Raw genomic sequence first — 21,310 nt, forward strand, 5'->3', positions numbered from 1 at the left:
AAAAGAAAAGAAAAAAAAGAAAAGAAAAGAAAAGAAAAAAAGACAAAGAATACCATTTTACAATGGTAAAAGGGTCAATATGACAAGAGGATATAACAATTGTAAATATCTCTACACTCAATATTGAACCTCACAAATATATTTAAAAACTTAAGACATAAGGAGAGAGAGTAACTGCAATATAATAGGAGTAGTAGGGGACTTCAACGTGCAATTTTCAGCAATGGGAAGATTATCCAGAAGGAAAAAGAATCAATGTTTCCAAAGAAACACTGGAGTTAAACTGCATTCTAGACCAAATGGAACTAACATACATTTACAGAACATTCCATCTAACAGTTGCAGAATACTCATTTTTCTAGTAGCAAATGAAATATTCTCCAGGACAGGCTACAAGGTCACAAAAGAAGTCAATAGATTTTAAAATATTGAATGCATATTGAGTATCTTTTTTAACCATAATGGAATAAAACTAAAAATCAATTACAGAAGGAATGGAAATTGTTCAAGTTCATGTAAATTACACAACACGCTCCTGAACAACAAATGGTTCAAAGAAGAAATTTTAGAATTTCGTGAGAGAAAAGAAAACAGAAACACAACATACTAAAACCTATGAAGTATAGTACAGCTAAAGCAGTTCTAAAGGAAAGTTTATACCAGTAAGTATCTATATCAAAAAACTAGCAAAACTTCAAACAGACAACAATAATGAAAGGCATCAAGGAACTAGAAGACCCACAAAAACAACAACAACAACAACAACAACAACAACAACAACAAAAAACAAACCAAAATTAGCCGAAGGAAAGGAATAATAAAGATCAGAGAATAAATGTAATTAAGACTAAATACAAAAGACCAATGAAACCACAATTGGTTTTTAAAAAAATAAACAAAATGGACAAACCTTTAGCTGAACTAAAAAAAGAAAGAAAGAAAGAAAGAAAGAAAGAAAGAAAGAAAGAATATCCAAATAAAATCAGAGACAGAAAAAGAGACATTACAATGGTTACAAGAGAAATACAAAGGATCAGTAAAAACTATTATAAACATCTGTATACCAACAAAATGTAAAACCTAAAAGAAATGAATAAATTATTGGACACATACAACCTAACATAAATGAACCATAAAGAAATAGAAAACTGCCGGGCACGGTGGCTCACGCCTTTACTCCCAGCACTCTTGGAGGCCAAGGTGGGTGAATCACCTGAGGTCAGGAGTTTGAGACCAGCCTGGCCAAGATGGTGAAACCCCGTCTCTACTAAAAATACAAAAATTAGCTGGGCATGGTGGCAAGCGCCTGTAATCCCAGCTACTCGGGAGGCTGAGGCAGTAGAATCGCTTGAACCCAGGAGGTGGAGGTTGCAGTAAGCCGAGACTGCGCCATTGTACTCCAGCCAGGACAACAACAGCAAAACTCCGTCTCAAAAAAGAAAACCTGAAGAGACCAATAATGATATTGAAGCAGTAATAAAAATTAATGATACTGAAGCACTAATAAAAAGTCTCCCCCCAAAAAAAAAAAAAAAAAAAGCCCGGTACCTGATAGCTTCACTGCAGAATTCTACCAAGCATTTAAAGAAGAACTAACACCAATTCTACTCAAACTATTCCAGAAAACTGAAGATAAGGGAATACCTCTAAGCTCATTCTACAAGGTCAGCATCATCCTGATGCCAAAACCAGACAAAGACAAAATAACAACAACAACAACAACAACAAAAAGTATTAGACAATATCCCTAGTAAACATGCATGTAAAAATTCTCAACAATAACTAGCAAACCAAATTTAACAGCATATCAACAAGGTAATGTACCATAATCAAGCAGGATTTATATCAGGGACACAAAGATAGTTTAACCATATGCATTATCAGTAAATGTGATACATCACATCAACAGACTGAAAGACAAAACTCATATGACCCTCTCAACAGAGAAAAAGCATTTGAAAGAAATCAACACCCCTTAATGATAAAAACTCTCAACAAACTAGCAAAGATGAAACACATCTCAAAATAATAAAGTCCACATATGACAAACCCACAGCTACAATTACATTAAATGGGGAAAAGGTGAAAGCTTTTCCCATAAGAACTCAAGACCAGGATGCCAACTTTCACCACTTTTATACAACATAGTACTAAAAGTCCTAGTCAGAGCAGTTAGGCAAGAGAATGAAATAAAAGACATCCAAATTGGAAAGAAGTCAAATTATCTTTGTTTGTGGACGGCATAATCTTATATTTAGAAAAACAGACTCCGCCCAAAAAACTGTTGTTAGAACTAATAAATTCTGAAAAGTAGCAGAATACAAAATCAACATAAAAATCAGTACCATTCTTGTACAGCAAAAGTGAACAATCTGAAAAAGAAGTCAAGAAGTCAATCCCATTTCCATTAACTAGCAAGACTCCGTCTTGAAAAAAAAACAAAAAAAAAAAAAGAGAAAGAAAACACTGGGGATTCTTAAGAATATTAGTCTGGGTAGAGTTTTGGGGCAAGACCTCAATAGCATGGGCAATAAAAGGAAAAACAGACAAATGAGATTATATCAAGCAAAAAAGTTTCTATACAGCAAAGGGATCAATAAAGAGACAACCTGCAGAGTGGGTGAAAATATTGGCCAACTATTCATCTGACAAGGGATTAGTAACCAGAATATATAAGGTACTCAAACAACCCCTTAGCAAAAACAAAAACAATCCAATTTACAAATGGGCAAAAGATCTGAACAGACATTTCTCAAAGGATGACATACCAGTGGCCAACTGGTATACAAAAAGTGCTCTCATTATTTATTATAAAGAAAATGCAAATAAGAAATCACAATGAGATATCATCTTACCTCATTTTCAATAGCTATTATCATAAAGACAAAAAAATAACATGTTGGCCAGGATGCAGAGAAAGGTGAATGCTAGTACACTGTTGGTGGGAATGTAAATTAGTACAGCAACAGTGGAAAACAGTATGGAAGTTACTCAAAAAACTAAAAATATCTACCATATGATCAAGCAACTCCACTGCTAAGTATATATCTACAAGAAAAAAATCAGCATATCAAAGAGATATCTGCACTGCCATGTTTACTACAGCACCATTCATAGTAGTGATACATGGAATCAACCTAAGTGTCCATCAACGTTTGAATGGATAAACAAATGTGGTATATATACACAATGGAATACTATTTAGCCATAAAAAGGAAATCCTGTCATTTGCAGTGACACAGATGGAACTAGATGACATTATGTTAAGTGAATTAAGCCAAGCACAGAAGGACAAATATCTCACGTTCTCACTTTTATGTGGGAGCTAAAAAAAAGATTGAACTCCTGGAGGGGCAGCAGAATGATCCCTACCAGAGGGTGGAATAAAGAGAGGTTGGTTAATGTGTTCAAAAATACAGTTAGAAGAAATAAGTTTTAGTGTTTGATAGCACAGTAGGGTGACTATAGTTAACAATAATTTGTGGAATATTTCAAAATAGTTATTAACAGAAGATTTGGAAAGTTCCCAACACAAAGAAATAATACATATTTGAGGTGATGGATTTCCTATTTACCTAATTTCACCATTACACATTAGATGCATGCATCAAAATATCACATGTACCCTATAAATATGCATTTATCAATTTTTAAAAGTATAAAAAATTTAGCCAATATTTCAAACATAGAAAAATATAATACAGACATGAAATAAGTATATTCTAAGAGTTTTTCTAACTCAAGAGTTACCAGTTTATGGCTTCTATTATACAGAGAACCAATCTCGTAAGTTTATTTTTCTCCCTGAAACTACAGAAACAACAAATTATTTCTAAAAACACGAAGTTCTTTGACAAGTAGAGAATAGAGACTAATTAGAATAAAATAATGCTGAAAAAAGAAAGACTACAGTACATTCTTGGTATCGGTGACAGACAACATCCAAAGATAAATATAAAATCAGGATTATTCTACTAGCCAGAGGTGTCAGAGTCACTAGGAAACTCAATATTATTTTAAGTCATGCCTGAAAACCTTGACTTTCTTCCTCTTCATTTTCTTTGCCAGCATGCCCAGTAAGTAGCTGGTTTCTTTCCTAACAGAGATTTCTTACATAGAAATAACTTTTCTCACTTTGAGAGGTACAAGTGAGTAGAGAACAATTTGTTATTGTAGCACTGAGTGCAAATACTGGAGAGAGGACCAGGCCTGCTCATTATCAAAGTTAGTCACTGACGCACAGCAATTGCCTAGTCCATGATTTATATTTGTACTTCAGCATAAGAAGAAGTGAGAATACATAATAAACTTTTAAAATCACTTGTGAATATTATTCAAAGCTAGTAATTTAAATCCATGAACAAAAACCCAAAACACAAAACAAAGCAAAAGATACACACATATAACCAAGAATATGTTTATATTTTAAATATGAATTAATCAACTGGGTACAGTGGCTCATGCCTGTAATCCCAACACTATGGGAGGCTGAGGTGGGAGGATCATTTGAGGCCAGGAGTTCAAGATCAGCCTGGGCAAGATAGCAAGACCCCACCTCTCTCTAAAAAAAAAATGTGTATATATACACACACACACATATATATGTATATACACACATATATACACATATATGTATATACACACATACACACATATATACATATACACATATACACACATATATGTACATATACACACATATATACACATATATGTACATATACACACATATATACACATATATGTACATATACACACATATATACACACATATATGTATATATACACACATATACACATATATGTATATACACACATACACATATGTATATATACATACATATCTACACATATATGTATATATACATACACATCTACACATATATGTATATATACATACATATATACATATATATTTATATACACATACATATATACATACACATACACATATATTTATATATACATACATATATACATATTTATATATACATACATATATACATATTTATATATACATACATATATACTTATATATAATATATATTTTAAAATGATTTAAAGAATGAATTAATCCACTAATCAATTATAGAACATATACAATAAATCACGCTAAAAAATGTACGTCCTAAATGTTTACATGCATACACTCTCATTAATGTTATGCTTTACAAAAAAATAAGGTTTAAAAAAATGAAACTGCAACTATATATATATAAAACTTTCAGAATTACTATGAATTACTGATTAAAATAATCCTGATCATGGCCAGGTGTGGTAGCTCACGCCTGTAATCCCAGCAGTTTGGGAGGCTGAGGCGGGCGGATAACCTGAGGTCGGGAGTTCGACACCGGCCTGACCAACACGGAGAAACCCTGTCTCTAATAAAAATACAAAATTAGCTGGGCAGGGTGGCGCATGCCTGTAATCCCAGCTACTTGGGAGGCTGAGGTAGGACAATCGCTTGAACCTGGGAGGCAGAAGTTGTGGTGAGTGGAGACTGCACCATTGTACTCTAGTCTGGGCAACAAGAGCGAAACTCCATCTCAAAAAAAATCATCATAATGGAAAGAATGAAAAAAAATTAAAACTTGGAAGGCATTTTAAAGGTGATACTGCTTCAAATTTAGATTACAAATGTTGAGATAGTAAGATCAGACCTCAGAATTTTAAAGAAAAAACTAGTGTGATGAATTATCAATTACGTTAGCTTTTATAAATTTCATGCATTCCTCCAATCTCCACTCACATCTAGCTGAGAATCATCCTCTCAGATTTCAGAAAAAAGGAGTATGTCACAAGGTACAGCATCCTCAAGGCTGTGATTCACCATGTATACATAGGCTGTGAGGCTGTTGTAGCCCCCGGAGTATCAGATGGACATTTTCAGCACTGTGTTCAGTCACTATTACTCTCTTCTACAAACTCTAAAACAACAAGAAAACAACATAGAAAAGTAGAACCTGTTTTCAAAGATAATTAGCTCACTTTTTGTGCAGGAACTCTCCAGCTGCCACAGCAACAGGGCGATGTGCCGAGTACACCAAGTGGTAAACATTTTCACAGTCTTCATTGGAAAGAGCTTCTTCACTTCCACTGAAAAATACAGAAAGTAACGTCTGATCTAAAGCAAATGTTCATTTTCCTTTCTACTTTTATTTAAACTTGCTAAAGTTCATTATAAAGTTCAAGACTTAATAATTGTTGTCTCATCTTTTATCTTACTTTGAAAGTAATGTTTCCCCTTTAAGTATAAAAGACAATAATATAAAATTCAGAAAATACAAATTCAACAAGAAGAAAATAAAATGCCCACAATTCCTCTACAGCTTTTTTTTTTTTTTTTTTTGAGACAGAGTCTTGCTCTGTCACCTAGGCTGGAGTGCAACACCATGATCTTGGCTCACTGCAACCTGTGCCTCCCGGGTTCAACTGATTCTCCTGCCTCAGCCTCCTGAGTAGCTCAGATTATAGGTGCCCAACACCACGCTCAGCTAATTTTTTGTATTTTTAGTAGAAATGGGGTTTCGTCATATTAGGCACACTGTTCTCTAACTCCTGATCTCAGGTAATCCACCTGCTACATCCTCCCAAAATGCTGGGATTATAGGTGTGAGTCACTGTGCCTGGCCTTCTTCTAGTCTGTGGGACAGAGCAAGACTCTTGTCTCAAAAAAAAAAAAAAAAAAAAAAAAAAGGGAAAAGGAAGAGACAAAACTGAAATTGTTTGCAGGTTATATAATAATATACATACTAAAACCAACAAAATCAACAAAGTATTAGAATGCATTCTAGAACTCAGAATAAGAGCTCAAATAGGATCCACATCTTAGACCAACACAAAAATTAAAGGTTCTCTTCCTCAGCAATAACCAAGCAGAAAATACTAAATACTATTCTAACAAAAACAGCATGAGGCATTTCAGAATTAACCTACTAACTAATGCATAATGACTACGAAAAAATTAAACCCTATAAGAAATAATCGTATTTTAAAAAAGAAATCCAGCTGAGCATGGCAGTACATGCCTCCCACCCCAGCTACTTCTGAGGCTAAGAAAATAGAGGGAAAACGAACAAACAGAAAGGACATCCACACCAAAACCCCATCTGTACGTCACCATCATCAAAGACCAAAGGTAGATAAAACCACAAACATGGGGAAAAAACTGAGCAGAAAAGCTGAAAATTCTAAAAATCAGATCGCCTCTCCCCCTCCAAAGAAACAGACCTCCTCACCAGCAATGGAACAAAGCTGGATGGAGAATGACTTTCACGAGCTGACAGAAGAAGGCTACAGACGATCAAACTTCTCTCAGCTAAAGGAGGAAGTTGGAGCCCATCGCAAAGAAGCTAAAAACCTTGAAAAAAGATTAGACAAATGGCTAACTAGAATAACCAGTGCAGAAAAGTCCTTAAATGATCTTATGGAGCTGAAAACCATGGCAGGAGAACTACGTGATGAATGCACAAGCTTCAGTAGCCTATTCGATCAACTGGAACAAAGGGTATCAGTGATTAAAGATCAAATGAATGAAATGAAGTGAGAAGAGAAGTTTAGAGAAAAAAGAGTAAAAAGAAATGAACAAAGCCTCCAAGAAATATGGGACTACGTAAAAAGACCAAATCTACATCTGATTGGTGTACCTGAAAGTGACAGGGAGAATGGAACCAAGTTGGAAAACACTCTGCAGGATATTATCCAGGAGAACTTCCCCAACCTAGCAAGGCAGGCCAACATTCAAATTCAGGAAATACAGAGAACGCCACAAAGATACTCCTTGAGAAGAGCAACTCCAAGACACATAATTGTCAGATTCACCAAAGTTGAAATGAAGGAAAACATGTTAAGGGCAGCCAGAGAGAAAGGTCGGGTTACCCACAAAGGGAAGCCCATCAGACTAACAGTGGATTTCTCAGCAGAAACTGAACAAGCCAGAAGAGAGTGAGAGCCAACACTCAACATTCTTAAAGAAAAGAATTTTCAACCCAGAATTTCATATCCAGCCAAACTAAGCTTCATGAGTGAAGGAGAAATAAAATCCTTTAGAGATAAACAAATGCTAAGAGATTTTGTCACCACCAAGCCTGCCCTACAAGAGCTCCTGAAGGAAGCACTAAACATGGAAAGGAACAACCGGTACCAGCCACTGCAAAAACATGCCAAATTGTAAAGACCATGGATGCTAGAAAGAAACTGCATCAACTAACGAGCAAAATAACCAGCTAACATCATAATGTAATGACAGGATCAAATTCAAACACAACAATGTTAACCTTAAATGGAAATGGGCTAAATGCTCCAATTAAAAGACACGGACTGGCAAATTGGATAAAGAGTCAAGACCCATCAGTGTGCTGTATTCAGGAGACCCATCTCACATGCAGAGACACACATAGGCTCAAAATAAAGGGATGGAGGAAGATCTACCAAGCAAATGGAAAACAAAAAAAGGCAGGGGTTGCAATCCTAGTCTCTGATAAAACAGACTTTAAACCAACAAAGATCGAAAGAGACAAAGAAGGCCATTACATAATGGCAAAGGGATCAAGTCAACAAGAAGAGCTAACTATCCTAAATATATATGCACCCAATACAGGAGCACCCACATTCATAAAGAAAGTCCTTAAAGACCTATAAAGAGAGTTAGACTCCCACACAATAATAATGGGAGACTTTGACACCCCGCTGTCAACATTAGACAGATCAATGAGACAGAAAGTTAAAAAGGATATCCAGGAATTGAACTCAGCTCTGCACCAAGCGGAATTAACAGACATCTACAGAACTCTCCACCCCAAATCAACAGAATATACATTCTTCTCAGCACCACATCGCACTTATTCCAAAATTGACCACATAGTTGGAAGTAAAGCACTCCTCAGCAAATGTAAAAGAACAGAAATTATAACAAACTGTCTCTCAGACCACAGTGCAATCAACCTAGAACTCAGGATTAAGAAACTCACTCAAAACCACTCAACTACATGAAAACTAAACAACCTGCTCCTGAATGACTACTGGGTACATAACGAAATGAAGGCAGAAATAAAGCTGTTGTTTGAAACCAGTGAGAGAAAAGGCACAACATAACAGAATCTCTGGGACACATTTAAAGCAGTGTGTAGAGGGAAATTTATAGCACTAAATGCCCACAAGAGAAAGCAGGAAAGATCTAAAATTGACACCCTAACATCACAATTGAAAGAACTAGAGAAGGAAGAGCAAACACATTCAAAAGCTAGCAGAAGGCAAGAAATAACTAAGATCAGAGCAGAACTGAAGGAGATGGAGACACAAAAAACTCTTCAAAAAAATCAATGAATCTAGGAGCTGGTTTTTTGAAAAGATCAACAAAACTGATAGACTACTAGCAAGACTAATAAAGAAGAAAAGACAGAAGAATCAAATAGACGCAATAAAAAATGATAAAGGGGATATCACCACTGATCCCACAGAAATACAAACTACCATCAGAGAATACCATAAACACCTCTATGAAAATAAACTAGAAAATCTAGAAGAAATGGATAAATTCCTGGACACATACACCCTCCCAAGACTAAACCAGAAAGAAGTTGAATCCCTGAATAGACCAATAACAGGCTCTGAAATTGAGACAATACTTAATAGCCTACCAACCAAAAAAAGTCCAGGACCAGACGGATTCACAGTCGAATTCTACCACAGGTACAAGGAGGAGCTGGTACTATTCCTTCTGAAACTATTCCAATCAAAAGAAAAAGAGGGAATCCTCCCTAACTCTCCCTGTTATGTCCCTGGCAGAGACATAACAAAAAAAGAGAATTTTAGACCAATATCCCTGATGAACATTCATGCAAAAATCCTCAATAAAATACTGGCAAACCGAATCCAGCAGCACATCAAAAAGCTTAGCCACCATGATCAAGTTGGCTTCATCCCTGGGATGCAAGGCTGGTTCAATATACACAAATCAATAAATGTAATCCAGCATACGAACAGAACAAAAACCACATGATTATCTCAATACATGCAGAAAAGGCCTTTGACAAAATTCAACAACCCTTCATGCTAAAAACTCTCAATAAATTAGGTATTGATGGGATGTATCTCAAAATAATAAGAGCTATTTATGACAAACCCACACCCAATATCATACTGAATGGGCAAAAACTGGAAGCATTCCCTTTGAAAACTGGCACAAGACAGGGATGCCCTCTCTCACCACTCCTATTCAACATAGTGTTGGAAGTTCTGGCCAGGGCAATCAGGCAGGAGAAAGAAATAAAGGGTATTCAATTAGGAAAAGAGGAAGTCAAATTGTCCCTGTTTGCAGATGACAGGATTGTATATTTAGAAAACCCCATCGTCTCAGCCCAAAATCTCCTTAAGCTGATAAGCAACTTCAGCAAAGTCTCAGGATACAAAATCAATGTGGAAAAATCACAAGCATTCTTATACACCAGTAACAGACAAACACAGAGCCAAATCACGAGTGAACTCCCATTCACTATTGCTTCAAAGAGAATAAAATACCTAGGAATCCAACTTACAAGGGATGTGAAGGACCTCTTCAAGGAGAACTACAAACCAGTGCTCAATGAAATAAAAGAGGACACAAACAAATGGAAGAACATTCCATGCTCATGGATAGGAAGAATCAATATTGTGAAAATGGCCATACTGCCCAAGGTAATTTATAGATTGAATGCCATCCCCATCAAGCTACAAATGACTTTCTTCACAGAATTGGAAAAAACTACATTAAAGTTCATATGGAACCAAAAAAGAGCTTGCATTGCCAAGACAATCCTAAGCCAAAAGAACAAAGCTGGAGGCATCACGCTACGTGACTTCAAACTATACTACAAGGCTACAGTAACCAAAACAGCATGGCACTGGTACCAAAACAGAGATATAGACCAATGGAACAGAACAGAGCCCTCAGAAATAATATCACACATCTACAACTATCTGATCTTTGACAAACCTGAGAAAAACAAGCAATGGGGAAAGGATTCCCTATTTAATAAATGGTGCTGGGAAAACTGGCTAGCCATATGTAGAAAGCTGAAATTGGATCCCTTCCTTACACCTTATACAAAAATTAATTCAAGATGGATTAAAGACTTACATGTTAGACCTAAAACCATAAAAACCCTAGAAGAAAACTTAGGCAATACCATTCAGGACATAGGCATGGGCAAGGACTTCATGTCTAAAACACCAAAAGAAATGGCAACAAAAGCCAAAACTGACAAATGGGATCTAATTAACCTAAAGAACTTCTGCACAGCAAAAGAAACTACCATCAGAGTGAACAGGCAACCTACAGAATGGCAGAAAATTTTCGCAATCTACTCATCTGACAAAAGGCTAATATCCAGAATTTACAAAGAACTCAAACAAATTTACAACAGAAAAACAACCCCATCAAAAAGTGGGCTAAGGATATGAACAGACACTTCTCAAAAGAAGACATTTATGCAGCCAACAGACATGTGAAATAATGCTCATCATCACTGGCCATCAGAGAAATGCAAATCAAAACCACAATGAGATACCGTCTCACACCAGTTAGAATGGCAATCATTAAAAAGTTAGGAAACAACAGATGCTGGAGAGGATGGGGAGAAACAGGAACACTTTTACACTGCTGGTAGGACTGTAAACTAGTTCAACCATTGTGGAAGACAGCGTGGCGATTTCTCAAGGATCTAGAACTAGAAATACCATTTGACCCAGCCATCCCATTACTGGGTATATACCCAAAGGATTATAAATCATGCTGCTTTAAGACACATGCACACGTATGTTTATTGTGGCACTATTCACAATAGCAAAGACTTAGAACCAACCCAAATGTCCATCAATGATAGACTGGATTAAGAAAATGTGGCACCTATACACCATGGAATAGTATGCAGCCATAAAAAAGGATGAGTTCATGTCCTTTGTAGGGACATGGATGAAGCTGGAAACCATCATTCTCAGTAAACTATCTCAAGAACAAAAAACCAAACACTGTATGTTCTCACTCATAGGTGGGAACTGAACAATGAGAACACTTGGACACACGAAGGGGACCATCACACACCGGGGACTGTTGTGGGGTGGGGGGAGAGGGGAGGGATAGCATTAGGAGATATACCTAATGTAAATGATGAGTTAGTGGGTGCAGCACACCAACATGGCACATGTATACGTATGTAACAAAGCTGCACGTTGTGCACATGTACCCCAGAACTTAAATTAAAAAAAAAAAAAAGAGGAACACCTCAGTTCAGGAATTAGCAGTTTTAATGTGCCATGATCACATCTGTTAACACACTCCAGCATGAGAAATATAGTAAGAATACTTCTCTTTAAAAAAGATGAGAATTCCAGCATTTTCATGCATAAGTGATATAACATAGCAAAGTACTTTAAACTCTCCTAAATTCATCATAGAAGTCAATGGAGTTCTAATATTCAAAATTCCAGGCAAAGTTTTTGAGGCACTTGACAAGTATATTTTTAAAATTCATATCAAACAAAAATCAGACACAAGAAGGTAACTAGATTTTGAAAAAAAAGACAAAGAGGAGAAAATGACCCTATATTTAGAACATATATTATAAGGCCACAATAATAAAGAGCATGGTGTTAGAGCCAAAATGTAAAAGGATTTCAAACAACAGTAGATCCCTGCATAGATATTTAGTTCGTGATAGATGTACCATCACAAAGTAGGGAGAGGAGGATTTGTTATGTATGACTTTGCTAGGATATATTCTCTCACATAGATTCTTGCTAGTTTTTAGTCAAACCTGTAGAAATACAGCTATAACATTATTATTTTGAAATCTCTATCATTAGTGAGACAATTTAATTGCTTTTTCTTCTACTTCTATATCATTAAAAAGAAGCCTATTTAGGAAACTGTCCCTTTGAGGGTTCTTCCTTTTGCAGTCTTCTTTCTCTCTGAGTTATTTATTTATTTATTTATTTTGGACACAGGGTCCTGCTATATCACCTGCGCTGGAATGCAGTGGCTCCATTACGACTCACTGCAGCTTTGACCTTCTGGGCTCAAGCGACCCTCCCACCTTAGCCTCCTAAGTAGCTAGGACAACAGGCATGTGCCACCATGCCAGTTAATTTTTTTAATCATTTGTAGAGACAGGGTCTCCCCTATGTTGTCCAGGCTGGTCTTGAACCCCTGGGCTCAAGTGATCCTCCCGCCTTGGCCTCCCAAAATGCTGGGATTATAGGCAGGAGCCAACATACTGGGCCTGCTTTGTTTTAAATAGAAAGGTAAGTTACATCATTGGTATTTTCTCTAGGCTGCATAAAATAATTTTTATGTGGAAGAAGTAAACAATAGTGAAAATAAAAAACAAAAATAGAAGAAAACAGAAAACACTTTTTAAATCTAACCTTAAAATGTAAAAGTTGAACCTAAAATGATAAACATATACATAAGGACTATATATAGATAGGACATTAAAAATCCTGGGGAAAAGGTATTAAAATATCAATAAAGTTAAAATAGTAACGGATATTACTTACTGAAGTATCAGAGTAACCAATCGAATAGCTTCCACAGCAACATCATATTCTTTATCAAGTGTCATTGATACAATGCGATCCTGAAAAAAAAAAGTTGTAAAACAAACCAACTATGAACAGAAAATAAGCTGGGACAGATCTAATATAATGTATTCTGGGATATATATGCAATACTAATGATAGGTTAAATAAAAAGCTTTACTCTTGAAACTGCAGTATTGTAGTCCTACTCACACAAAGGGGATGTTAGTATAAATGTTTGTAATTTAAAATCTTTCTCAACAATTGCTGTTCCCTAAACCTTGTGTCAGGGAAGCCTTAACATAGAAAATTACTATCTTTATAAAAAGCTGTAAAGAAAATTTTAAGCAGGTGAGCCTTCTTCCAAAGGTAATAAATAAGAACTCATAGTAATATATTTTGTAAAGCAGAGATTCACTTATCAATTTCATATGGGTTTATTTAAAGAACATGTAGTAAAAGCAGGGGTCCCCAATCCTGGTCTGTAGCCTGTTAGGAACTGGGCCACACAGCAAGGGGTTAGTGGTGTGGAAGCAAGTGAGCCAGTGAAGTTTCATCTGTATTTACAGCTGTTCTCCATCACTCCCACTACTGCCTGAGCTCCAAGTCTTGTCAAATCAGCAGTGGCATTAGATTCTCAATAGGAACAACAGGAACATGAACCCTACTGTGAACTGCGCATGCAAGGGATCTACATTGTGTGCTCCTTATGAGAATCTAATGCCTGATGATCTGTTACTGTCTCCCATCACCCCTAGATGGGAACATCTAGTTGCAGGAAAACAAGTTCAGGGCTGCAATGATTCTACCTTATGGTGAGTTGTATAATTGTTTCATTACATATTACAATGTAATAACAACAGAAATAAAGTGCCCAATAAATGTAATGCACTTGAATCATCCCGAAACCATCCCCTCAACCCCCACCTTGGTCCACAGAAAAACTGTCTTCCATGAAACTGGTCCCTGGTGCCAAAAAGGTTGGGGACTGCTGTAATAAAGAATATGAACTAAACACCTGTATGATAATGTAATTTGCTAAACTAGCTGTAACTAGCATTTGTAAAGAGAAAAATTAAATAAGCTTATCATTCTTGATGCTTACCTTGAATCGGTTAGTGAATAGTTCCAATTTGGGGAATAATTCTCTATTGGTATATAGACTCTGCAGAGCTTTCAAACACTTCAGCCTGACTTCCCCTTGCTTCAGAAATACAAATAAAAGCACAACAGAAGGAGTCAATTCCATACTACAATTTTCAAGTCTATATGAAGACTAAAATTTAGCTTAAACATTTGACTTACTGCATATTGTAATTCAACATAGGATGAGACTGAACAATTGTATAGTGTGTGTTGCCCTTATATGTAAAAAAAAAAAAAAAATTCACTGAAAAGACCTTAGTTACTTGAGAGTAAGTTATGCCTATTTTAAATATTTATCAACGCTGACTCAACATGTGGTATAACCCACGTCATCCAGAGGCACAAAGAGAGAATTTAAAACCTATAATTAGGGAAAAGTATGTTTATTTGCCCTTTATATAATTATTGAATAATTCTGTGGAAAAACCTGATTTTTATACTAAACTGTCATCATTTATTCATGCAACAAATATTTACTGGATTCAATTTATATTCCAGGGACAGCAGTTAGCAAAACAGAAATAGCACAATGTTTAAAACAGAGGCAAAATGATACATGAAGAGTCCTGGGAGTGCTATTTATTAGTGGAATGTCTTTAATAAAGTCATCAACTTGGAGTACAGGATGTTGATGATCAAAACGCATTCAGGATCACCTAGAAATCTAGACAAGTCTCTCAAAAGATTTAAAGGGGATTAGTTTCTATCCTCTGAAAGAAGCTATGTGCTGTAACAGTAGGAGTCCAAGTTCTGGAATCAGATACAACTAAATTTTAGTTCCAATTCTATACAATTTATTAGCTACATGCAAGATGTTAAGTATATTATTAATCACCCTGATACTCAGGTTTCTTGTTTATAAAATTATCGTAGGGATTAAGTGCCGAGATATGCTGGTAAAAGTTTTAACAAAGAGCTCTGAGGAATAGGGTTCTGATTTGTTCTCTTTGCAGATTTATTTAATGTAAATAGTGCCTTCATAGCCAATATTAAGTTATCGATGAGATGTCAATGAACTCATTTATGAAGGGAGATGCATAATCACTCTTTTGTAAGCTGATTCAAGCCTACAGTAGCACACCATGAGATGTGCTATGAGATGACGTAATATTTGTTGGTAAGTCTCTAGCACACAAGAGAAAGCTGAAGTGCCTGTGGCAGGTGCTGCTGATGCCCTACCCAGGTCTCCTTTACTGGGCTAATTCTTCAGTGTCCGCCAGTGTTAACTGCTAATGGTTCGATATCTCTATCTTTCTCTGGAGAATGGACCACGGTTTACTAGAACCACCTAGCACATAAACCCCTAGGAGGTTATGCTCCATCTTTCCTCTCCCAACCACTTCCCTTCTCTCACCCAGGTTGAGGCCCATAGCCAGTAAAGAAAGATACAGGGGTGAAACAGCCCAGCCTCCTTGCTTCTGTACACGATACCCTCTAAGGTACAATTTACTCTCCAAATCTCCCTGTGAGATCAGGCTGAGATTAGACTTCTCCTGAAACCACATTTTCATTAGTTTCCTGCTTTGTCATACTTTCCTCACTTTTTTATAGGTTACTTTTTTTTTTTTTTTTTTTTTGAGGCAGAGTCTTGCTCTTGTCACCCAGGCTGGAGTACAGTGGTGTGATTTCAGCTCACTGCAACCTCCGCCTCCCAGGTTCAAGTGATTCTCTTGTCTCAGCCTCCCGAGTAGCTGAAATTAGAGGTGCCCACCACCATGCCCGGCAAAGTTTTCTATTTTTAGTAGAGACAGGGTTTTGCCATGCTGGCCAGGCTGGTCTCGAACTCCTGACCTCAGGTGATCCGCCTGTCTCTGCCTCCCAAAATGCTGAGATTACAGGTGTGAGCCATCATGCCCAGCCAACAGGTTACTCTTGAGAGTACAAACCTCGCAACATCACCAGCACAAAAATCCCCAACTCAGGCTTGGCATCCAGGGAATGTGATCTATGATAGCTGGAACCAAGAGTGGTCCTGGGAATCAGACTTCAATAATGGGATTCTGGGATTGGATTACTGAAGGCTGGATTGCTATGAGGTAAGACTCAATGGTGGTAGATGAAGTCTTGATAGTTCCTGATGTAGGACAGCAGTTTGTTAGGATTTTCACTTTTAGTTGAAAGTGGATGTGCATTAACTTGTACAACATTTCTACACTGGAGGGAGCAGAGCAAATAGTAACTGTAAAAACTGTGAAATTAAGTGGCTATTGCTAAGTGTCACTGAAAGGCTAAAGAGAAAATGACAGGGCCAGGGTGTTTCATCACCAGTTCAAAGCCAAGTGTTGCCTCTTTGGAAACATTTATTTCCTTTAGATAGAGAACTGATGATACTAAAGACCAGGCCTAGCAATAAATTGTAAGTGTGACAGAATTTAAGAACTCTGAATCCCAGGCAAGTCTCTTATGTCAAAATAAGAGTTATGATATGAAAAAAGTGAAGTCTAAAGGATATCTGGGTAGATGCAGTGAGAATCTTGAACTCCCCATTTCCTCTGAATTTGTAGGCCTGAAAATACGGCTCATGCCCACTTGTTAGAGGATAGTATGTTTCCTCCTTACTCCATCCTTTGCTGAAAGACTACCTGGAAGCCTCAAATAAGGCAGGTGCCTATAGGACAATGCTAGTAGCCCTTGTCTTGATATAATACACAGACCTTCCTCCTGGTCATCAGACTAAGGACAAATCTCAGCACAGACCAAATGGAGAATTTGGCTCCCAGCAGCAATGGAGATGTGAAGATCCCAGAAGAGCAGAGAGAACATAGCTTCTCCTGACCATCATAGTCAAGAGGGGTGGGAACACAATAATTGCAATAGGCAGTAACTGAAGGGCAGCCCATAGGGATCTATGGAACTTGCTCAATGAATATGGTATTCCAGGGGGCAAGACAGGTGGAAAGCAAACAAAAGTATTATGTAACATATATAATGAAAGGATCAACAATGGATGAGCAAAAGGCTGAGGACAGCTGTTCTCTGTAAAGTCACCACAGGAACTTCTTAACAATTAAATAAGGTAGTATTCATGAAAAATACTTCAGAAACTGTAAAATAACTTCTAATAGGAATGAAAATTCCAGTTGCTTTTATGATAACTGCTCTACTTTGGGGCTCTAATATACTCTAATATTATTTCTATTACAGTACGTAAATGCCACACCTGGCCAAATTCCAATAACTTATCACTCCTACCCATGGTTATTCTAAGGATTACTTATTCAGGATTACTTATATGAGGGATTCCTTTTACAGTCAGAAGGCAGAATTAGATTTTTAGATCAAATATTCTAAAATCCAACAAATCTATTCAAGTCTGATAAAGCACTCTACTATGATATGGTCCTAGAAAATTAAAAAAAAAAAAGCTTAGTTTTTATATATTAAGAAAAAAGAAATCTCCTTTGATTCTGAATTAGAAAAAGAATATAACCATTTTCTTTCTCTGAAAACTTTATATATACCAGGTTGTCAAACTTGGTTCAAGACAATATTGTAACTAAACAAGATAGGGTCTTCACCCGTGGGCAAATGCTTCCAGTTTCATCACAATCATCAAGTAAATAGTTATTCAGCTGCATCATCTTAAAATTTCCACATGATTACAACTCCTGAAAAATCAACTACTGTCATTTTGATTCCTAGCATTTTAGTACTGAGACAAACATAACTTCCATCAAAGCTTAGAACAGAGTAACTTACCCTGTCATGAAGAGTCCAGCCAACATATTTTAGGTAACTGTCATTTAGGAAGGCATCACTATACATTTTCATCCATACTCCAATTTCTTCAATACAAATGGCTCTAATCTCAGCAATAGCATCACTAGAGAGAGAAAAAAAAAGACAATCTCGAATTAATATACAAAGCTACAATGCATTCATACTCGCTTTCCATAAGCAATAAATATTTCTAATGCTGTTTGTATATATTTGCATTCTGAATGGCCTCCAACTTAAGTATCTTCTGTTTTTCATATGTTTTCTATAAAATAAACACTACTAATACCAAACTGGAAAAAAAAAGCTTCTATTAAACTATTTTGACCCAATTACTCTCTTTTCACTGGGCCAGACAATGACATTTGGAGCTTTCTGAGAGCCTCACAACTATTACAGAGCCAAGAAACATGTTAAACTTTCTAAGAAAATCAGAGTCACAACATCCAAGTACAGAATAATGTTTCTCAAAAGAACTGTTAATCTTTTTTTTTTTTAATTATTATTAAATGGAGTCTTGCTCTGTCGCTCATGCTGGAGTGCAGTGGCATGATTTCGGCTGACTGCAACCTCTGCCTCCAGGTTCAAGTGATTCTCCTGCCTCAGCCACCCAAGTAGCTGAGACTACAGGTGCAAGCCACCACACCTGAGTAATTTTTGTATTTTTAGTAGAGATGGGGTTTCATCATATTGGCCAGGGTGGTCTTGAACTCCTGACCTCAAGTGATCCACCCACCTCGGCCTCCCAAAGTGCTGGGATTACACGCGTGCGCCACTGTGACCGGCCAGAACTGGGAATCTTTATAAGCTAGCACACATGTAATGAATTAGAAGAAAAAGCCCACTTTATTCAAGGCACAGGTCTTTCATCTGTAATAATTTATTTTTTAGGCTGAGACACAGGGAAGAATAATCCACCTCTAGTGACAATGGTAACCATCTTGCTGACAATACTGTGAAGTCATGGCAGAACAACCCCAAAAGTCAGAATTCTGGCTCATTGCCTAGATGGCTTTTCACCTCACCATAAGTAAGCATCCAATATAACCCTCCTGGGATGACTTTCCTACTATACAATCTCTGTGAATTGTAAACAAATACAACGTTAACACTTTTATAATCTTTCATCACAAGGTTATTAGCCTTAGCTTTAAGAAAAAAATATTAACTATAATATCATAAATCCTAATTTTCTTTTGTAGATCAATCTTCAAGGTTTCTGATTTACCATTCACAAATGTTAAAATTTTAAGTAATTTTTAATTATCCAATTTACAAAAGGCAATAATCTATCATTTTAGCTAAAATTTTAATGATAATTAAGGCACTTTTCTTGGTTTCTCTTTGGTGACAAAATTCCTTGCTCTAATAAGTCTCAGTTCTCTCTAGGCTCCTGTCATTGCTTAAGGATAAAAATAGGGAAAACATTCTCTTCCCAAGCCATACTGCCAATTACAACCTTCAGTTTTCCTACATTTTTTGATAGTATCTTTTTCTCATGGAGAGGTTGTATAACATAGTGGCTAAAAGTACAGGCTCTGGAGGAAGACATCCTGAGTTCAAATCCTGGTTCTGCTATTTACTAGCTGTGTGACCTTGGGTATTTCCCTTTTTCTTAGGTTTCCTCATCTCTAAAATAGTGGTAATAATACCACCTAGCTCACAGTTACTATGAGAATAAAATCACTTAATGCAAATAAAAGACTTAGAATTGTACCTGGCATCCATTAATCCTTCCATTAAATGTTGGCTATTATAATCTTTCATTTGTTTCATCAATCTAGACATTTATAATGAATACAGTATAAAAAGTAGCTCTACTGGCCAGGCACAGTGGCTCACGCCTGTAATCCCAGCACTTTGGGAGGCTGAGGTGGGCAGATCACGAGGTCAGGAGATCGAGAACATCCTGGCAAACACGGTGAAACACCATCTCTACTAAAAATACAAAAAATTAGCCGGGCGTGGTGGCGGGCGCCTGTAGTCCCAGCTACTCGGGAGGCTGAGGCAGTAGAATCGTTTGAACCCAGGAGGCGGAGGTTGCAGTAAGCCGAGATCACGCCACTGCACTCCAGCCTGGGCGACAGAGTGAGATTCTGTCTAAAAAAGAAAAAAAAAGTAGCTCTACTATAAACTGTGAGGTGTTCCTAGACCTACATAATACTGAACATGTGTGGGACAAGAATATTCCTTTTTTCAGACAAAAAATTTCAGACATAAAACAAGGTATAGGGGACAATATAATGAATAACTGCATATATCCACTGCTCAGCTAAGAAATATAATAGTTAAAAATTCCTATATACGTCTGATACATCTCCCTTCCCAAGAGTAAATGACTGTCCTTGATTCAGTGAATATCAATTCCATCTCTGTTTAACGTCATATGTATTGTTTTACATAAATATTATCCTTTAGGCCTCCTTCTCCAACTTGGTTTTTTCACAAATCATATTTTGCAATTTATGCATACTGGTTTATAAAGCTCTGATGTTTTAATTTTAGCCAGTGTCCACTGTTCCTTTCTATAAACAATTATAAATTACATATTCTCTCATAAATGGAAATTTAAGTTGTTTCCAAGGTTTTGCTTTTACTAACAATGAGTCCATGAATATTCTTGTATGTTTCTCCCTGTGCAGATATGTGGGAGTTTCCCTAGAGCAGTGTTTTTAAAATACTGCATCGGGACCCATTAGCACATTATAAAATTGATTCAGTGAGTGGCAACAAATACATAAAAGTATATAGGACAGAAAATACCACAATGCTCCACATGCAGTAGGCAAGTAAGTATTCTTTCTTGAAGCTACTGTGTACCTAATGTAGGACATAGTCAACAACATCTGTGAGACACTGTTTTGATACCTACAAGTGAAATTATTGGGTTAGA

At 36.6% G+C, this 21,310-nt stretch overlaps 1 protein-coding gene across 4 annotated transcripts in view; it reads right to left on the reverse strand.

The window, feature by feature from the left end:
- STAG1 (STAG1 cohesin complex component) overlaps positions 1–21,310 on the reverse strand; it is a 413,034-nt gene that overhangs the window by 123,655 nt on the left and 268,069 nt on the right. For all 4 annotated transcript variants that reach the window (XM_055382952.2, XM_055382953.2, XM_055382954.2 and 1 more), the window contains 4 exons: positions 18,400–18,523; positions 14,660–14,758; positions 13,534–13,613; positions 5,989–6,096 (listed from right to left, as the gene is read on the reverse strand). In XM_055382952.2, the coding sequence (XP_055238927.2) occupies positions 5,989–6,096; positions 13,534–13,613; positions 14,660–14,758; positions 18,400–18,523 (411 nt within the window). The remainder of the gene's footprint in view (positions 1–5,988; positions 6,097–13,533; positions 13,614–14,659; positions 14,759–18,399; positions 18,524–21,310) is intronic.

This window comes from Gorilla gorilla, chromosome 2 (assembly GCF_029281585.2).
Source record: "Gorilla gorilla gorilla isolate KB3781 chromosome 2, NHGRI_mGorGor1-v2.1_pri, whole genome shotgun sequence".
In the NCBI taxonomy this organism is placed as follows: Eukaryota; Metazoa; Chordata; class Mammalia; order Primates; family Hominidae; genus Gorilla; species Gorilla gorilla.